The sequence below is a fragment of the Eschrichtius robustus genome, chromosome 2 (assembly GCF_028021215.1).
Source record: "Eschrichtius robustus isolate mEscRob2 chromosome 2, mEscRob2.pri, whole genome shotgun sequence".
NCBI lineage: Eukaryota > Metazoa > Chordata > Mammalia > Artiodactyla > Eschrichtiidae > Eschrichtius > Eschrichtius robustus.
Window position 1 is genome coordinate 124,988,764 of NC_090825.1, and position 20,918 is coordinate 125,009,681.

A 20,918-nucleotide genomic window follows, 5' to 3' on the forward strand; every position below is an offset into this window, starting at 1 on the left:
TCTGAAAACTAGGGCCTGACTCTAATGAACAAAGTAAAACACTGAGAATGATTATTTTTTTCAACATTACAGCTAACGATGTGTTACATGCTGCTTATTTTTGACAAGGCCTGTATTACATTTTGATGTTCTTCTTGCTGTGCATGTGTGTACATATCTCTAATAAAGTTTGGTTTTGATTTTTTTGTAACTGTGGCAGCAACTCCTCTTTCTATATTGGTGTACACACGTGCATATTTGTGCGTGTGTGTGTGTGTATTTGTGTGTGTGTGTGTGTGTGTGTGTGTGTGTAGAGAAAGAAAGCACTCAAATTATAGCTAGGAAGATAAACAACCTGATTAAATATTCTGCTTGTCCTCTCCCTTCATTTTGGTGGGGAGAAGGAGCAGTGGAGAGGTTGATTTGATTTAAGAAACAGACCAAGATCTAGTCTCAGTTTGCCATTGGGTCACTTACGGCAGGCTAAGAGTCATATAGTACATAAAGATTACCTAATATAATCTTTCATCTTTACAGATGGGGAAACTAATATTCTTTCAAAAGTTTGAATGATTTACTCAAGACCGCTCAGCTATTGATCAAAGGACAGAATTGAGATGAGAACTCAAGTTTTCTCACTCCTGGTCTGTTCAAATGCTACCTTGTCTTTGAATTGAACATATTCTTTAACTGCTCTTGTTTTAAGTGTCTTACAGATGCAGTCACTTATTCAACAAATATTTATTGAGTGCCTACTCTGTGCCAGGCATTGTACAATGTGACAGGAAAAAGACAGGGAAGGTTCCTTGGAGCTTATATTTTATTGATGGAGCAGATATCAGTCACTTGTCCGAGAAAAGTGGGTTGTAAGAGCTGAAGGTTTACAATGTGTAATGCCAAGTAGATAAAACATTTTTGACATAAATGTAATCAAATAAGCGAACTGTAACATGCATCTAGCCTTTCAAGAACATGTCTGTGACATCCAATGCATTAGACCTATACTTAATTAAAGAATGCAGAGTTCTCACCAGTCCCATAGGTGTCAGAGGCTCATCTTCATTTGCTTTGCTTTCATTCATACATTTGCAGAATTAGGAAAATATCTAGCCTATTTTTAAAATGATTATTATGACTCTTATTTTGATTATTTTTAGGATGATTATGTGACTCTTTCAAACAGTGAAGATCCTGAAGGGAGATGCCATATGCTCTTCTACTTTAATTTTCCTTTAGAGATATATAATGTTGGGTGGTATATTAATCATACTTAATGTTTACTTTAGAATTAAAGTGTTTTCACAGTGTCTCATCCAAGTATATGCTCATTAAAATGAGTGATCAGGGAAGCTGCATAGAGCCAAAGCATCTCTGTGAGCCCACATCCCTGGAAACAGTACTTTGAGTGAGACCCTTCGTTGGGCAAAAAGTGACTGTTAGGCTTGTGCTCTTTTTTTAGGACCCAGCGGTCTTCAGCGTGTAGTAAAACCAACCCCAATTACTGTCCATGACTCAGAGAGTGACGATGAGGAAGACAGTCTAGAACTCCAAGAAGTCTGGATTCCTAAGAATGGTGCCCGGCGTTTCTCTGAGCGTGAAGAAAAAACCGGAGAGTCTGTACAGTCCAGGGAAATATCAGGTGAGAGACTGTGTCTTACTCTGACCTGTTAGTGAGAGTCACCATGAGAACAGACACACTGGCCTTTATATAATGGTGTCCCTGCCACAGCTTGTGGTGCAGTTAACATATCCTTACAAAACGTGACAGGAGGCAAGAAAGGCAGCAGCCCAAGCAAGAGAGGAAAATCTGGGTGGTGCTATCAAGGGCAGGTGCAGCACGATAAAAATATTGTGGAATTGGGGCTCAGGGAAGAGAAGATGTGAGGATTGTCAGTCCCACAGTGGAGGCTTTAGGAAGTTGTGGCATCAGAGTATCAGGGATTAGCAAGGGGCCTGTGCCTCACATAAAAGATGACAACTGAGTCATCCAGAGCAGTGAAAAACAACCATTCCCCAGTTGGTAATCTGTCTAGTTGTGTTTAGCGAATGTTGGTGGCTAGTTTGGTGCTTGAGGAAGTCCTAAAGTATGTTCTTACAATCCCTTATCTCCCTTTAAATCCAGTCAACAACCTTCTGCCATTTGCCTCACCAAGAAACTGTAATTCTCTTAACTTTTAGGTTTATACTTCTTTCCTTGTCTTCCCTTCTGTTTCCCAGAACCATATGCTTACCACTTTCTGCAAAGGATGAGGTTTTGTAAAATTGTCTACTTATTTTTCCTTGGGTACCCTACTCATTAATGTATCTGAATGTTTAGTATACATTTGTATACCTGTAACACTGAACCTGAAATATATACACACTTCAGTGTATGGTAAGCTCAGTTCTTTAGACTTGGAATAACTTACTAACCACTGACTGATTACTCAATTCTCATTTTATTCCTTTTAAGAAATTCAGATATCTTTATACTGTGATTGAAAGAGTTTTAATGGACACTGAAATTTAGGAAAAGTAATGTGACCAGCTGACTAACCTGATGTTTCCTAGAAAGTTTAGTTTCTGAATTTAGAAACCAGATCTTCTGTCAGCCAGACAAAACCTTATTTAAGTATTCCTTTGTATATTCATTGAGGCTTACTGTGCCCCAGGTACTGTGTTAGGTGCTGTGAGGGGTGAGATGAATAAGTCTTGATATCTCTCTCTCTCTTTCTCTCTCTCTCTGTGTCCCTCTCTCTCACTGTCTCTCTGTCTCTCTCTCTGTAGTCTGGCTGAAGAGTCAGGTCAGAAACATAGATAACAATATTACAGGGCATATACTGCACTTGCTTTGGGGTGGGGTGCGGAAGAGATTGGACAGAGGTCCAAAGCAGAAGGACTGATGAAGAGTAAAGGCTCCAAGGTAATAAGGCAGGGGTATATTCAAAGAAAAGTTTGGACTGGGGTGTAGAATGTTTATAGAGAAGACAAGAATGGAAAGTTAGTTTTCAGTTAGGTCACAGTAAGCCTTGAAGGCTGAGCTAAGGAGTATTGACCAGGTAGGCACTAGGGAGCCATAGAGAACTTTTGAGCAGCTGAGTGATGTGGTCACCATTTGTACTTTAGGAAAATTAGTGTACATTGTTTCCTGTTCCAGATTTACTCTTGCCTTTTGTCCAGAATTTGTACTGAAATCTTTTCTTTTCCTCGGGCCATTCTTCTTTTTCTGTAAGCAGTAAGTGGAAAAGGCAAGACTCCACTTCGAAAGAGGTACAACTCCCATCAGATGGGCCAGTCGAAGCAGTTTCCCCTCGAGGAAAGCAGCTGTGAGAAAGGCTGTCAGGTCACCAGTGAGCAGATCAAAGCCGATATGAAAGCAGCTAGGGATATTCCTGAAAAGAAAAAAAACAAGGATGTTTATCCCAGCTGCAGCAGCACCACCGCCAGCACAGTGGGGAACTCCAGCTCGCACAGCGCTGCTTCTCAAAGCCCCGACTTTGTAAGGACGGTGAACAGCAGCGGCTCTTCCGAGCCTAGGCCTGCAGAAGTGGATGTGTCCAGGCAGTGTGTCTGCTCCCCCGGTGGGTCAGAGGACTCTGAGGCCGTGGAGGAGGGAGATGCAGAGAGTTCTGTCTGCCCCAGATGCTGCTGTCGCAGGCCCCAGGAATCCCAAAGGAGAACTAGCAGGTGTTCTGATGAGGAACGTCCTTCAACCAGCCGAGCCTGTGTTGTGAATGGCCCGGATGGTACGAGATCCGCCTTTTCCTTTAGGACTCTGCCACCAGGGGGGTCTTCAGGCCCAGCACATGATGAGAGGACTAATGGGAGTGGCTCTGGGGCTACAGGTGAGGACAGGAGGGGGAGCTCCCAGCCTGAGAGCTGTGACGTGCAGTCTAATGAAGACTACCCTCGGAGGCCCCTAACAAGGGCCAGGAGCAGACTCTCCCATGTACCGCTGGTATCTGAGTCAGGTATGACAACGCTGCCAGGATTAGCTACTGCAGGTTAGGACTTGAGAAGGGCATTTGCTCCTTCCGTAAGTTTTCTTACATAAAGCCAGTTGGGCAAATTGATTTCTACGTTGGGGTTCCGTGCTCATACAGATTTTGAGCTCACTTTCAGCGATGGGGTGGGGGTGGGGAGCGGGTGGCATGTAAAACAGCTTGTAAAATACCAGCCAGGAGAGGCGCAGAGAGTTAAGCTTCTGAGAAGAGTGCGACTGTGTGTGTGTACTGACCTTAAACGTGGTGCCAGTCCCACGTCTCACTCCCAGTATGTAAACTCTGCTCCCGTCCCACACTGCAGAGGCTTAACTCCTAGTGCAGTTTTAAAACCTTAGCCGAAAGGTAAGGACTGGAAGTCGCTGGGCCTGGGGGAGCCCGGCGTGCGGGTGCCCCCTCCCCCCGCCCCGCCTCTGTAGCCTTGAGTAATTTTCCCAAAGGCTAGTTTTGCTGCCAGTAGGCTTGCCAGGAGAAAAGCAGGTAAGTAAGTACTCTAGCTGAGAATCATTTTGGTGAAGATATCCTCAAGACACATATATGTTTATAATTTCATTAATAACATTTAGATGTATGCCGAGGCATGGGGTTTGGCGGGGTACGCACATTCCTTAATTATAATCCTGTTTATATTTCTGATCTTATTTTTAAATAACCTCTCCTGCCTTTATTAAGTCATGAATACCTGTCAATGAATAATAATACATTTTATTTTCTCTAAGCCTTACTCAATTTAAAAATCTTAAAATCAGCACCCAGTACATAGAGTGCCTTTTTATCTACTATTGCAATAAATAGAGCTGGTTGAATCATGTGGAGCTAAACTAACAAAAACAAGCTTTCATAAGATAAATAGGAGATATTAATTAATTATGTGCTAATTATCATAGTAGCCTAAGCTCATATTAAAGTACATGAGTTTTATTTGCAGATTTTATTATGCTTTGCAAACATCAGTTCTGCCGTGATGAAAATACTTTTCCCAGCTTGAATTTTATATGGTTTATCTCTTTCTTTATACATAACATAGCATTTACCATTTTAACCGTTTTGAAGTATATAGTTCATTGGCATTAGGTACCTTCACATTGTTGTGGGACCATCACCACTATCTATCTCAACTTTTTCATCTTCCCACACTTAAAGTCTGTATCCATTAAACAGAAACACCTCATTATGACACCCTTTGTTGTGTGGTTTTTCATATTTGTTAAGTCAGATCTACATGTTTACCTTTGTGATTTCATTATTTTTATGCTGTGGAAAGCCTTCCCTACACCTGGCTCAGATAACTGTTCACATCTTCTCATTCTTTTATTCATTTATTTGTTTATCTTAGTTTAGTTCTTTATCTTAATCTGTGGGAACTAATTTTATTTTTTATTACAAATTGTCACCAAGTTGTCTCAATACTATTTATTGACATCCATCCGTATGTCATTTTGAAATGCTCTTTTATCATGTACTTTGACCATACTGTGGTTTATCTCTGGGCATGCTGTCCTGTTCCAGTGTTCTGTCCTCTTTCATTACTCTTTTGCAAAATTTCCTTGGCTAGACATGCATTTATCATTTATTTTTATAGTTTTATTTTATAATAATTTTGTCAAGTTCCAGAAACAAATCTTTGTGCTTTGTTTGCAATTCCTTTACATTGATTGACTGAAAAGATAAGTGTCATTTTTACAGCTTTGAGTCTTCCTATTTAGGGACTATTTTGTCTTAATGTGTCTTGGTAAAGTTTTATAGTTGTTACTGTTTTGGTGGGTTTTGTTTTGTTTTTGTTTTTAACGTGGGTCCTTCACATTAACCATATTAGGGGGAGGGGGGTTAACTTCTTCTTTGCCTTATGTTCTGCTATTCCCTTTGTCATTTTCTTCTGACTTGTTTCATGACCAGAACCTTTTCTTAGGTTAAATAATTTCCTAGAATTTTTTTAAAAAATCCATTTATGTAGTGCTTTTTACTTTTTAAGGTTAATTATATCTGTTGTCTTAATGATTTTTTTTTCCAATTTGAGAAGACTTCTAATGTATGTAGCTAATGTGTATATATATGGTAGGTAAATTACTTGCTAATATTTTAAAACACAATACAAATGTCCATTTACTTTCAGTAACAACTTTTCTGGAGAAATGTCAAACTGCTGATTTTTAAATTATCCAGGTCTCTTTTGGAAAGAAGAACAAGTTATTTGGGTGGCTTTCAACTTGTTATTTTTAACCTAGCATGTTTTTGATATCTGTTGGCCATTCTGCTTTAAAAGTTTTAAGGAGGTAAATCCAAACTAATAAAGGAACAAACTTGATTGTTATGGATTTTTTTTTTAATCCCTTCAAAGAAAATAATTGAAATTTTAATTTGGTTTTTGATTTACGGCCTTACGTAGTGTTAAAACCGTGTTAGAAGTAGTTATTTGTCTTGTGATTTCCTGTTTGGGGAACAAATGCCTGTAAGTTGTTCTTTTTACCCTTATTGTATAATACTTTATAAAATAAATATCACAAAAATAACGGATTGTCGAAGAATAGCACTTAAGATGAATATGATATGGTTCTCAGGAATACTGACCTCTTTCCTTGACACCCCATGACTGGATTGGTATGCTTTTCTGTGTTTCTGTAGCATCTTGCTAATGTCAACTACACCGTGTGTTGTAATTCCGTGTTTTAATGTCTATTTTTCCAATAGACTGTGAGCTCCATGAGGTCAGGGACAGTGTCTGCTTGTTCACCATTATATTCCCAGCTTCTAGCACAATGTCTTACATTGTATGGGGCTCAGTGAATAATTGTGAACTTAATAAGTGGTAGGAGCCATCATATGAGGTATGTTGATGCTGGTGGATGTATGAAATCATTAAGGATTGTCCCTAAACAAAGATTTACTGTCCCTAATAAACAGAGGGAGACATAAGAAAATAACAAACACAATGAACTCTGTTTTCTTTTTACATTGGGAAGCATGTGTTTTTCAAGATTATCTACATATAAAGTGTGACTCAGTCTTACAAACTTTTCTTAGAAAACAAACTGCCAGTTTGGGTACTCAGGAGACCAGGAAATTTAACTTTGAACCCCATATTCTGATCAGTTAAGGAGTAGGGGAGGGAAGCAGTCCATGAAGGTGAGAGGTTGAAAATTGGAGCATAGAAGGAGAATGCTAATAGAAGATTCTTATTTGAACACTGTGATGAAGGAATGGAAACAGACCTGTTTTTGTTTGTCTTCATTTTGTGGTACTGGGAGAGGGAACCAGGACCTATTATTGGTTGTAACAGGAGTATGAATCTTGGCTCTTGTATGAAATGGTGGCTGCTGTTAGAAGATTCCTTGTCAGTGAAGATAGATTGTTCGTGAAGCTCCTTCAGGAATACTGTGGAAGGTGGCCTTCAGTGGGTCACCTAGATCAGTAGTTTTCTCTTCCAGAAACCCAGTGTTTTGCTTGGGTTCAGGGTCCTTGGAGGAAGTTTGATGGATAAAACTCTTGGGCTCCCTTTTAGGCTTCAACCAAATTAGCTGCTTTCAATTGTTTTATAATAAGATTTCACAAAGATTTCGAATGGTGGAGGAAAGGCTTCTGGTGTATTGAAAAAAAGAAAAAAACAACAAACACTTGAACTAGATCTCTATAGAGTCCCTGTCTAACTCCAAGCCTTTGGGAATTTGCAATATTTGTACCTCGTTTCCCTATCTTTCTTTGTAATCTTTCATGTTTGAAGTGAGAGTGTTAACCAAGTGGTAACCCTGTAATCTAGTAGTAGTAGCAGTGCAGTATGGTGGGATTTAATTCGTAAAGGTCAACCTTTTTTCATTCAATATATGCTCTGCTACAGAGTGACTCTCAAAATGAAGACAGTGACTTTTAGTGTCTTGTCTTGGAATATATATGTGCTTGTTAAGTTTTTGAGGTGAATTTAGAACTTGTATTTAAATAATATCAACATAATATTTGTTTTTATAATAAACTATAACGTTTTAGAACAGTACTAGTAAATGAATTAGGGCCATACTAGGCAGGGTTTGGCAGATAAATGATTGCAGGTTTTCTAGCATACTGATAAATACATTGGCAAACTGTTCTCCCTTCCCATGTCTCAGTTTACTTATTTGTAAAATAAAGAGAATACTCTATCTCAGAGGGCTGGTAAAAGGATTAAATTAGTTAATACGAGTAAAACCCTGAGAGCAGTGCCTGATACACAGTAAGCACTCAGTAAATATTTGCTGTTATTGTTATTACATTGACGTATCTATGATGCATTCATTCATTCAGTGAATGTTGAGTGCCAGTTCATTCAATAAATGTTCATTTTTAGCTCATTGCTAGCGGCTGACATTGATACGAAGATGAAATGACAATGATGTTGTCTTCAAGGAGCTTTTAGTTTAAATGGAGAAATAAAACAGACATACAGGGAATTACAGAACCACATACGATGTTTGGGGATACAAGCGACTTATTAGAATAGGTGGCATTTAAGCTGGACCTTTCAGGGATGGGTAGTATTTCAAAAAGTAAAGTCAGGAAAGGTATTCTGGGCAGAAAAAGCTAAAACAATTAATGGCTTCAGAGGCATTGGCAATGGGAGATGACTAGGATATGGTATGGAATAAAATTGAGAACATTTGGGGCTAAAGCATAGCTCCAAATGTCAGGCATTGAAATGTATTCACTAAGCAGTAGTAGTCAATGCTTTTAAGTTGTTTAGCAGGAAAGCAGTGAGTTTAATCTACCAGTAGTAGTTAGGATGGGTTGAGTGCCTGGAGACGAGAATGTTGATTAGACTGTTGGAATGGGCCAGGTGTGAAGAGCGCAGTGTTACGTTTGATGTTGATATGTTTGAGACAACGGAAGGTTATCTTGCTTTGGAAGAGGCAATTGGAAATGGCAGTCTGACTGTATTCCTTTGGGAACCAAGTAGTAGAATTGAGAGTTTCCTTGGTGGAGTTTATACATATGCAGTTGAATGTGCTCTCTTTGAAGGAAAGACAAGGCTAAAATTTGGATTTTCCTCTCGCCTTTTTTAGAGGTTGCCAAAACAAAGCCACGTCATGCCATGAAGCGGAAGCGGACAGCAGATAAGTCCACCAGTACCAGTGATCCTGTGATTGAGGATGACCATGTGCAGGTGAAGGAGAAAATCCTTGCTTATCTTTCGGTCCAGCCAAGTTCCTGAATAATGTAAAGGAACTGAAGTTCCCATCTACATAGTTTCTTTGCCCTAAAGAGAAGAGACTGGTAGTAGTTGCTTCTCACTTGTGCCAGTGAAAACACTTAAGCTTTAAAAAAAAAAAAAGAAAGAACGAAAGTACAGGAAGATACATCTTTTAAATTTTTCTTCTTGTAGGTCCTTGTATTAAAATCCAAAAATCTTGTTGGAGTCACTATGACCAACTGTGGAATCACAGATCTAGTGCTGAAAGACTGTCCCAAGATGATGTTTATCCATGGTATGTATTTAGGCCCATGCCATATAAGAGCATCATGATTGAGTTTAAAGAATTAAAGTCTCATAAATACTACAGTAACATTACTATATTACTTTTTCAAAAGAATCATTATTAGATTTTTCTATTTCTGTCCTCATTCTGTAGTTCTCAACTAATTATTCAGTCGTATTTACAAGGGACCATGTGCAGAGACTTGGTTCATCTTTTAATATATAGCCTCTCCTCCAGTTTCCTCCAAATGATAATTAAAACCTGATCTGACAGAGGTTAAGTTAACAGCATATATGGGCTTTGGAGTCAAGTAGACCTCACCTTGAATCCTGTCTTTGCCATTTTCTAGCTGTGTGATGTTGGACATGTTTTATGTGTGTTTTGGGAGGAGGGGGGAATAGTGACTGAGCTGTAAGTGCTTAACAGCTCTGGATTTGATTGATATCATCAATCATAACCTCAATTCATGGCACATTATCCTTAGTCCAAGCCCCACTTTTCTTTTCAGTCCCATTTGTCCCTCATTGCCAGTCCCATCGGCTCCCATCATCTGTAGTCAGGTATTTAATATATGTCCTTTCAGTCTGTCTTTCATGTCTTTTTTTATAGACATATTTGTCTCTGAACAAATAATAGGGTATTATTTTGTGTGAGTTTTTAAAATTTTAGATACATAATATGTCTCATACATGATCTATTTTTCCATTATTATTCAAATTTATATTTTTGATACCTATCCATATAAAATTATGAAGAACTGACTTGTTCCTTGCCTTGTGCAGTTTATATGTATTCTGCATTCATTTTTTTCAGTGTGTGAAGTATACATAATTTTACTTACCTTATAAAGCATTTGTGAAGGTTAAATGGAGTGATTGATACATGCACACACATGTGTATATGTGGATGTATGTACCTACACATAAACACAGTAGAGGGTCTGACCTCTAGTAAAAGCCTAGTAAATGTTCATTTGTATTAGTATGGCAAAAAAGTATTTAGGGGCTTTCTATTTTTTGCACTTCTCCAATACTGGTAGTAAATAAAACAAGGAAATCCTTACCAAACATTTTGTCATAAACTAGGAAAATCCCAAAAAGGAGAGATAAAACTGAAATTTAAGCACTACCTCTCTCTTGAATTCTAGAAGACTCCAGACATGGGGACCCCAATACCCCGTGTTCACCCTTACAAGGTGGTACTTTATTTCATGTTGAAGTGTCCCCCTAAAATGGAACGGGGTTCTTTCAAAAGCTCAGAGATCATAGCAGCAGCAGAGCCCAGACTAGCATAAGAGCTTTCAGTGTGTCAGCACTCTACTCTCCGAGGTCTGAGACTCTACCTTTGGACTCCGCTGGTTGACTTCTCATTCCTGTCTCTATTCTGAGCTCTCTGAGAATCTGACTGGTTTTCACCTCTGCACTTGACTTTGATGATTCTCTCTATATCTTCTCTAACATTAGTGGTGGATCACATGGCCTCAGGCCCAATCTTTTCTCCTTAAACCAAATTTTTTAGCTCAGCTTATTGTGGGACAGAAGAGCTTAGATAAGAAGCTCAGTCCCTAGACACCCACTGATGGATGGGTTGTCTGTTAATGGTGGATGAGATGACTAAATGAGATGAGAACTGACCTTAGCCAAGTCTGGTTTTACAGCAGGGAACCATTGAACCCTTATCGCCATCTAGTCCTCTCTTCCCTCTTTTCCTGTCCCCAACACTGCTTCCTCTTCCTCCTGCCATGTCACAGGAGAAAATGAGTCTGAAAGGCATAAGACTTGGTCAGTGTTCAAACATCAAAATTACAGGGCTAGATTGCTCAGTAAGATGATGACATTTGGATCAAGGATGTTACAGAACATGTCTTTATGAAATGTTAAAAAGATCAGGCATGTTGGCCTTATGGATAGAATATCTTTGATCTGATTCTGTCTCTTGAGTTGGACCAGGTTGAAATCTATGGTAAAAACTGGATCAGATTGAAATGTGAGATTAAAAAAAAGGAAGGGGATATTTTTCTGAAGTTGGTATACTGTTGTAGTTAAATGTGTCTGTTATATCACAATTACTTTTCTCTATAACCTCAATATTTTGTATGTTAAACGGGAAGAATATTTAATCATGTTTCAGACCAGCACTTTCAACAGAACTTTTTGCAATGATGGAAATGTTCCATATCTGTACTGTTCGATATGGTAACCACTGGCTACTTGTGACTGTTGAACGTTTGAACTGTGACTAGTGTGTGAGGAACTAAATTGTTAATTTTATTACATTTCAGTTAATTTAAATTTAAATAGCTACAGGTGGCTAGTGGCTACCACATTGGACTGTACAACTTTAGACCAAAGTATCCAAATATTTCTGGGTCTTTTTTTTAAGGTTCTGGTTTTATACTTGAGGTAAGAATTAAAATCAACACTGCTCATTTCCTGTGGGTGAATGTAAGATAACATATGTGAATTATCCCAGGAACCATTACCCATAAAATTGTATAATTCAGTAGTTGCTGTCATTCATTCTCTTCAATATGTATTTCCTAAACAGTTCCTATATTTAGGCAACTCATTCTCTGGAATTTGAATTTCTTGCCAGTAACATCTTAGATAGGAAAAGGTATCTCCCTTCTAGCATGAGGGTGACTGCCTTCTTTTGAACAGGACAGAATCATATTTTCAAGTCATTTTGATGACTGTCAGTTGTCCTTTGCACTAGTACTTGACCTATGTCAAAGATGTTTACATCTGCAGTATTTTATGCTAATAAAAGGTATGCCAGTCCTCCAAAGAGGGTTCCAAATAGGGTATGCGTTGCTCTGTTATTTTGTATAAATTATTTGTAGAGCTTACCATTGTTTTCATTTTGTAGCTACCAGGTGCAGGGTACTGAAACATTTAAAAGTAGAAAATGCACCAATTGTAAACCGATTTGACTATGCACAATGCAAGAAGCTGAATATGGATCAGGTACTAGACCAGATACTAAGGATGCCTCCTGAGAGAAACCGTATCATATACCTACGCCCCATGCAGCAGGTAACGAGCTCTGCTTCTTTTTGGTGATCACATATTGCAGTGATATTTTTATTTTAGTGTTCAGCCTTTTTGAAATTGGCTTTTATTCATTTGCTGAACCCACAGTAATGATTCTTTAGATTCTACAGAGTTTTTTTAACCAGCCTAGACTACCTTGCCAGCCTTCTTCATCAGTGCTTCTCTGATAGATTTTGTGGGCTTTTAGCAAGTTATATGATGAGGGAAGTTGTTATACAGCAAGTTTTATACTTATTAAAAGTTGCCTGTGGTGAAGAGCACAGACTCTGGTTTCAGACTTCCTGGTTCCAGTTCTGGTTCACTGACCTGTAGCAGATTACTTAACTTCTATGTCTTAGTTTCTTCATCTCTAAAATTAGAAGAATAAAAACCTGCCGTTACTGTGATGGTTAAATTAATACATGTTAAGTGCTAGAACAGTTGCTGGCATGTACTAAGCAATCATATGATAGTTGCTGTTACTATTATCATCATTATTATTAGAGTAACCTTTTTATAGTATCTATGAGATGATGGCTGTTAGCTGAACCTATTGTGCTGAACATTTCACAATGTATGTAAATCAAACCACCATGCTGAAGATATGGCATGTATATACAATGGAACATTACTCAGCCATAAAAAGAAACAAAATTGAGTTATTTGTAGTGAGGTGGATGGACCTAGAGTCTGTCATACAGAGTGAAGTAAGTCAGAAAGAGAAAAACAAATACTGTATGCTAACACATATATATGGAATCTAAGAAGAAAAAAAAAAAGATTCTGAAAAACCTAGGGGCAGGACAGGAATAAAGACACAGACGTAGAGAATGGACTTGAGGACACGGGGAGGGGGAAGGGTAAGCTGGGACAAAGTGAGAGAGTGGCATGGACATATATACACTACCAAATGTAAAACAGATAGCTAGTGGGAAGCAGCCGCATAGCACAGGGAGATCAGCTCGGTGCTTTGTGACCACCTAGAGGGGTGGGATAGGGAGGGCGGGAGGGAGGGAGATGCAAGAGGGAAGAGATATGGGAACATATGTATATGTATAACTGATTCACTTTGCTATAAAGCAGAAACTAACACACCATTGTAAAGCAATTATACTCCAATAAAGATGTTAAAAAAATCCAGCAACATCATGCTGTATACCTTAAAAGGTATACAGTGATGTGTGTCAATTATTTCTCAATAAAACTAGGGGAAAAAAGAGTAACATCGTATGTAAGACTCTGTGCTTGATGTCAAAAGAAGGTTTAAAGGAAATATGAACCTTTGCAGTCAGTGTTTGAACCTGGCCTCAAAAGAATCATTTCAACACACAGATTGCTTATTGAGTGTTTATAATTTGCTGGGGCTGAAAAATACACAGGACATCATCCTTCTTGAGAGGTTTGCCTTTCCACAAAGGGGGTAGACATATATGTCATTAGGATGACAAAGTGGGATTTCGTAAGTAAAATAGGGATGAGGGCATTCCATGAGAAGAAAGCAATGTGAACAAAGGTTACAAGGGGGCAAGGAAGTGTGTTCTGTCTTTAGGAATGGACAGTAGTCCAGTTATAATGGGGTATATGGTACTACACATTCACAGTTCTATAGTGCAGTCAAAATTTAAACCTGTAAAGGATATATTCAGAAGTGGATTGCTGGGATCAGTTACCTGAATCCAGATTCTCTGGTTTAATTCACATTTATATAACAGTGAGATGTAAATTGCTGAGCTTGCTAAACAGTTGAATTTGCTAAACCTCATCCCTAGCATGGCAAGCTGTGTTCAGGGTGGAATGTGACTCTTTGATTTTCAAATCAGCCAAAGATTTAAAAACTGAGGTCCCAAGGAAAGATTGTTCAAGCCCTAGGAGATAGATTTCTAAGGCATTCCCTTCCTTGGTCCAAAATCCTCTCTCTCATGTTTTCCACAGGTGGACACACTAACGTTGGAGCAGAAGCTATTTAGTGGTCCCTACCCCTATCACATCTGTATTATCCATGAATTCAGTAACCCTCCCAATGTCCGGAACAAGGTGCGCATTCGCAGCTGGATGGACACGATAGCAAACATTAACCAGTAAGTTATCTGCAGCCCCTGACGACCTTCTAAGTCAGTTCCCAGAGCAAGGATGCCCAGAAACAACAAATCCTAATGATTTTTTATTTTAAATGATTTCATCTGGGCTTTTCAGGCACTGAAACATGAAATGTAATGTGAAAAAAAAAGGGAAATGAGGACTTAAAACTAAAATGCGTACATATATATTTGTAACTTTTTATTTTCAAACTTAGAGAAAAGTCACAAGAACAGACCGTACATGTACATTTAGTTTCATTCCTTTAGCCTTACAGCATGGAAGAGAGATCATATTAAAGATTTTAAAACTGTGATGTTTTACATCATCAGAAAATTTGACTTGTTATGCATTTGTTATTTTAATATTTTATTTGGGACCTTCATTAGAATCTAGGCATGACACATTTTGCTAGTTCCTTTCTAACCTACATCCCAACATTATTTTCAGTTTTATAATTTTTATTTAATTTTTCTTGTTGCCTCCAGAGAGCTCATTAAGTATGAATTCTTCCCTGAAGCCACACGAAGTGAAGATGACTTAAAGAAGTATCCCAAGTACCCATGGGGTAGAGAAATCTATACTTTAGAAGGTGAGCATTTATTTGTAAATGGTTGGAAAGCTAAATAGCTGTTAACTAATTAGACGGAGAGACATGTCTTAGGGAAGATTGGAGTAGGAGCCTAACAGTTTGTCAAAATAATGGGAATATTGAATATCTGCAGGTAGCAGGGACCAGATAAATAGTGCTCTCCCTGTATGAGTCTTTACCATCCCTAAAATAATCAGCAGCAGTCTTGAAACACAAAAAGTGAAAGAAAATTGAAACTTGCTATACAGTTTGAAAGTTGCAGTGACTTGAGGGAACCTGTGTCAGCCCCTGTATTTTGTGTGTATATATATGTACACATATATAGAGAGGGAAACTGAGGCTTAATGGAAGCAAAGGATGACCAAAATCACGTGACTAAATAGTAGCAGAGCTAGAATTGGAATTTATGTCTCTGGTGCTGCTTTCAAAATACTAACAGCGTTCGGCCCTATCGTTACTTCCACCCCAGTAGCACTGTTGATCTGTCTTCTTTTAGGTGTTGTGGATGGAGCACCGTATTCCATGATTTCTGACTTCCCTTGGTTGAGATCACTACGGGCAGCAGAACCCAACAGCTTTGCCAGATATGATTTTGAGGATGATGAAGAAAGTAATTATGTCCTGACTTGATTTTTATTCTCTAGTTTGAGGTTATCCTACGGTGTTAGATACTTAGTATCTTGTCTGAGTTACGAGCGGCGCAGCTTTTTATCACTTCCCATATAAATGTTTTTGCTTTTTGTTATTGTTTGGTTCACCCCTTGCTAAAAAAAACAGCTCTAAATGTATACAATAGATAACCAGTTGACTTACTAGGGATATATGAAGGTTGGTGGAAAGGATTCCTTCAGACAGATTGTCCTACCTAGATTTTTTTTATTACCTAAATGTTTATAATCTTGTTACTCCTTATTGAAGAATTTGGTCAACTGTATTGTTTCAAAACTGTTCCTGTTATACTAATTATTCTGCTACTTATGAGCTGCTTGTTGTTGGGTAGCGTGTGGGAACTTATGATTTAGGTACGGATACTTGATGGGGGAACTTGAAGGAACTCTGGAATATAGTTCTTCTAAGTGTTAACACCCTTGAATATCCATTTGTAGGAAGTTTAAAAAAAATATTTTAGGAGGAACTGGATTTCATAAACTACATGTATATATATATGACTTACCTCTCTGGTGCATTTTTCACCTTGGGCCTTTAATCATGTGTGCTCTTTCTGGCATCAAACATAGTATATAACCAAACTGATGGGGACCCATTCCATGAACTATACATACATCAGTTACACTGCATCAGAGTATACAGGCATATCTCATGGACCAGCTAAATCAGAGTGGCTTTCCATATGATTCTGATAATCTTGTTTCCCCTTTTCTTTCTAATTTCCAAGGCACCATCTATGCTCCTCGAAGGAAAGGGCAGCTGTCTGCAGACATCTGTATGGAAACAATAGGAGAGGAAATTTCAGAGATGCGTCAGATGAAGAAGGGCGTGTTTCAGCGAGTAGTGGCAATTTTTATCCACTATTGTGACGTCAATGGAGAGCCTGTTGAAGATGACTACATTTAACTGGTCCCTCCTCTTTCCAGCTATTCTGGCAGTAAGCTGCTGGGGCCATCCAGCTGCCAGAGAGCTTCACAGACCTTGGGGCATGCAGTTGGGAGGCTCCGGCGCATTTTGGTATATAGGAAATGTATAAGTAACATTGAAGTTGTATACAAAGATTTGTACATAGAGGAAATACACAAAGATACTTCCTAAGTACCAACTTTATATCATATGTTTATACAATTTAATTTAAAAATTCATTTTAATGAAGGCAGAGAATTGGGAATTGGAAAGAGTTCGTTTTGTTCGTTTTTCCAGACTTAGTTCATAAAGTGTCACTTTCTGGCTGAGCCCCTGTTTACTATATTCTTAATCATCACTGTCACGCCCTTAAATCTGTGCCTTTTTCTTCTCGAGCAGAGCTGTTTGAGTAAACCTGTTGAAGCGTCTTTTTGTCTCTTGTGCTCTTTTTGTGTTACTATTAAAACTCCAACTAAACCCTATGGTCAGAGGTGGCTGTATGTTTGTTTCTGTACAAAATTGTGGTTCTTTTTCCTCTTGGTATCGTAGTTGCCATATTTCTTAAAATGAAGTAAAAAAAAGACTCATGGGTTTAAAAAAAAAACTTGAGTTTGAGGGGGAAATGGAAAAGTTTCCAAAGCATTTCTAGTTATTTATTTCCATATTGTGTATATGCTTTATCTTGAATATAAGAATAAAAATTTATTAAAAACTTTTTTCTTGCTTTGGAACGGAATCCCTCATTTTAAAGAAGAGTAGCAAATACTACACAGAAAAGGAATGTGTAGTTGTGTCTAAGTAAGATTTCAGTGTAATCTAATCTCTGATCTCTTTTTTTAAAGTTCTGTGGCTGCAAGATGTTTAACTCACAGAACTCTTTATGACAGAACACTGGGAACAGCAGAATTTCCCCAAATATCTGGTCTTTAGGAGATGGCCTTTCTCCTTTCTCAAGGAGAGAAATTCACCTGATATATGGCAGTGATAATATGCAGTATCATAGTGTCTGTCAGGGGTTAAAGCAAAAAAAGCTCCAGAGCAACACCTGTGTTTGAGGGCTGGCTTTGTCACTTGCTAGCTGAGTGAACTCAACAAATTGCACAAACTGAAGTTCTGTGGAAATACTTTAGAAACTCTTCCCAAATAGAATATGTAATTATGGTCTGTATGAGGTGTAAGGGTCCAACCCCTTCATTTACAGGGGATTAATGGAAACCCAGAGGGAAAATGGCTAACCCACAGTCAGGGGCTGGTTGAGGCCAGGCGGGATAAGAATCCAATGCCTAATTCCCACCAGGCTGCCTCTACCTTCATCATCAATCAATCATTAATATTCATAGAAATGCAAGGAGCCAGCAAGTATTTCCTAACAAACAAACACTCACAGTATGAATGATAATCAGTTTCTTTCCTCAAAGTTCTCTGTTTTCCAAGACTTTAAATTCACCTATTTACATTAGGAAGAATGTTTGGTGCTGCATTCAGTCATCTCTTTATTACCTTGTTTTTAACTCAGCTCACCTCTCTTATAATTAAAAGAGTGTGTTCCACTCTCCAGGTTAAAACTCTGATCACTAAAAGGTGGGAAACAAATTACGGGACATTCTAGATATTTCAAAGTAATATAGACCCCCAACTCTCTGCTAAGACTCCATCTAAACCTGTTTTTTTCACTGTAACCATAACCAAATCATCTAAATAATGTTTAGATTTAAGGCCACTAGAGGCCACTGCTCTCTAATTTTTGTTGGTTTGTCTATCTCACTGTCTCAACCTGATCCACTCTAAAATCATTCTAAAGATGCCTAGACTGCAACAACTACAAAAACGAAACTTGATAGATGCATTTGGTAAATGTCTATGGAATGAATGGCTGGACAGTGATTGCTCTACAGCAGCTGTCGGCACACTTTTTCTGTGCAGAGCCAGATAGATAGTAAATATTTCAGGCTCAACTATGGCAACCACTCAGCTCTGCTGTTGTAGTATGAAAGCAGTCACAAAGGAAACATCAAGGAATGGGCATGGCTGTGTTACAATAAAACTATTTTTGGAAACAAATTTGAGTTTCACATAATTTTCACATCACAAAATATCTTTTGTTTTCCAACCACTTAAAAAAGTAAAAACCATTCTTAGTTTACAGATTGGAGGATTTGGCCCCTAGGCTGTCATTTGCCCACACCTACTTGCCATAGGGAACTGAGTTGTAGTGTCTGGCACATGTTTTAAAGACCTTAAGAAATGTTTCATGGATGGATTACTGAATTAATGTCAAGTTTAGAGAATCGTGTCTCTCTTACAATGCTGCCAGGTGTGTGAGTCCTAACAATCTCTCTAAATAATAACTGGCGCCACAATTCTTCCAGGAACTTCATATTTGGAATCAGAAAATCTGGGCTCACATTCTGACTCCCTCAGACGACTGCTGGATGACATGGATGGTCATAAGCCCTACTCTGGAGCCTCAGTTTCCTCATCTGTAAAATGGCCCGGACTAACACACCCACCCCACAGGGCAGCTGTGAAGGTCCAATGAGAGCCTTCAGTAAACTGAACGATGAGATGCAAGTGGAGGTAGTATTGCTTCCACCATAATTCCCTTTATTATGAAAGGGTTATCTTCTTTTTTTTAACTAATCTTCCTATAACCTTCCGTTCCTTAGACCAGATCCCAGGATGGTAGGAAACAGAGATAGAACTGGTGAGGAAGTAACGATACTGTGAAAGCATTTTTAAAATCATTTACCAAGTGCTTTCCATATACATCCTCATACCAACACTTTAAAATACGTATGATTATTATGTCCCCCACTTCACTGTTGGGGAAACTAGGGTGTAATAGGTTAAACATCTTGCTTACAAACACAATTCTAAAAAGTAGTGGAAGCTGTCTGACTCTAAAGCCTGAGCAACTGAGCAAAGTGGCTTAGTTCCTCAAAGGGAGGGAAGAGACCATGTGAGGCCCATCGGAGGGCGGGCCTTCCCCCCTGGGAAGCTGCCCAGTCAGAGTTCCTGCTGCCGCTTCAACTTGAAACAACTCCAGCTGACCTTCGCATGGTTAGTACAGTCCCAAAATATGGAGGCTGCTGATTTTCTGATGCAGGCCTCAAATGCCCCACTCAGACACGGGATGCAGTAAAAACATAAGAGAAACAACACTGCAAACTATACAACGTCTACTGTATGAAATACACAGCCACTAAAGAGAATGAATAAAAATCACGTATTGATGTGACATGATGTTGAAGGTATACCTTTGCAAAGGCAAGTTGCAGTTGTTATATACTGCATCATCTCATTTATATACAAGAACAAACCAAAACCATGTATTTTTATATGTACATTTTGACATATATAAAAACACAGAACACGTTCTTGAATTATATAAGCCAGGTGATGAGGGCAATTCTTGGGAGGGGAGTGGAACTGAGTTGGTGTCAAGGGGTATTTTGTGGTATCTTTATTATTAGAACTCTTTATAATGGGGTGGAGTACATAAATACATTATTTGTATAACCTGTCATTTATATAGTCTAAAAATATATAATTTGCATATTTAGAAATAAAATATTTAAAAGAGGAGGAAGAAATCACTCTGTGAGGATGGAGTGACCCGAAGTGTTTTCAGCCCTGATTTCTGCCCCGTATAAGCTCTGTGTCCTTGAGCAAATCACGTTCCCTGACAAAGTCTGTTTCCTTTTCTATAAAATGAAGTCAGTAATCCCTCCCCGCAAGCTGCTGGGAGAAGCTCAGAGATCTTGCTGTGAAAGCGCACAGAAGCTGTAAAGTGCTGAGAAGCCTGCAGTGCTGAGCTGATGGGACGTATGGGAACATGTCCATGTAGTGTTCCAAGTTCCAACTAGAAACGTGAGGAAGTCAAACTGCCTTCCACTGGGGTCCCTCCTGCTGTGGGCAGCCCCAGCGATGGTCTGAAACATAAAAGACTAATCCTCTCTTTGGCTCACACACCTGATTCCCAGGGTTCTTTGCTGGTTACTCAGTGACTCCAGGCTGCTGAATACTGGGAAGACTATGACAGATCAGTGTGGAAGGGCCTTTCCTCCTGATCAATCATCTACCTGAATCCCTGCAATGTTTAAAGATGGAAATTGAGGCTCAGAGAGTGAAAGGGAGCAGAAGAAGATACAGAGGGTGTGTGGCAGAGTTTCACTCTGGAGTAGGCATGTCCCAAGTTCCTTTCCAGGTCCCAGGATGACATGGAAGGGAAGTTCTTAGGCAG

The 20,918-nt window shown here is 38.8% G+C and overlaps 1 protein-coding gene across 9 annotated transcripts in view; it reads left to right on the forward strand.

Moving 5' to 3' along the window:
* Positions 1-17,157, forward strand: part of FBXO38 (F-box protein 38) — a 52,460-nt gene extending 35,303 nt beyond the window's left edge. For 2 of the 9 annotated variants that reach the window (XM_068536130.1, XM_068536131.1), the window contains exons 14-22: positions 1,439-1,618; positions 3,192-3,962; positions 8,987-9,087; positions 9,307-9,409; positions 12,269-12,435; positions 14,365-14,510; positions 14,997-15,100; positions 15,597-15,710; positions 16,497-17,157. In XM_068536130.1, coding sequence (XP_068392231.1) covers positions 1,439-1,618; positions 3,192-3,962; positions 8,987-9,087; positions 9,307-9,409; positions 12,269-12,435; positions 14,365-14,510; positions 14,997-15,100; positions 15,597-15,710; positions 16,497-16,675 — 1,865 coding nt within the window. In that variant the 3' untranslated portion in view covers positions 16,676-17,157. The remainder of the gene's footprint in view (positions 1-1,438; positions 1,619-3,191; positions 3,963-8,986; positions 9,088-9,306; positions 9,410-12,268; positions 12,436-14,364; positions 14,511-14,996; positions 15,101-15,596; positions 15,711-16,496) is intronic. The other 7 variants (XM_068536133.1, XM_068536135.1, XM_068536136.1 and 4 more) reach the window with 7 other exon arrangements.
* The last annotated feature ends 3,761 nt before the right edge of the window (positions 17,158-20,918 follow it).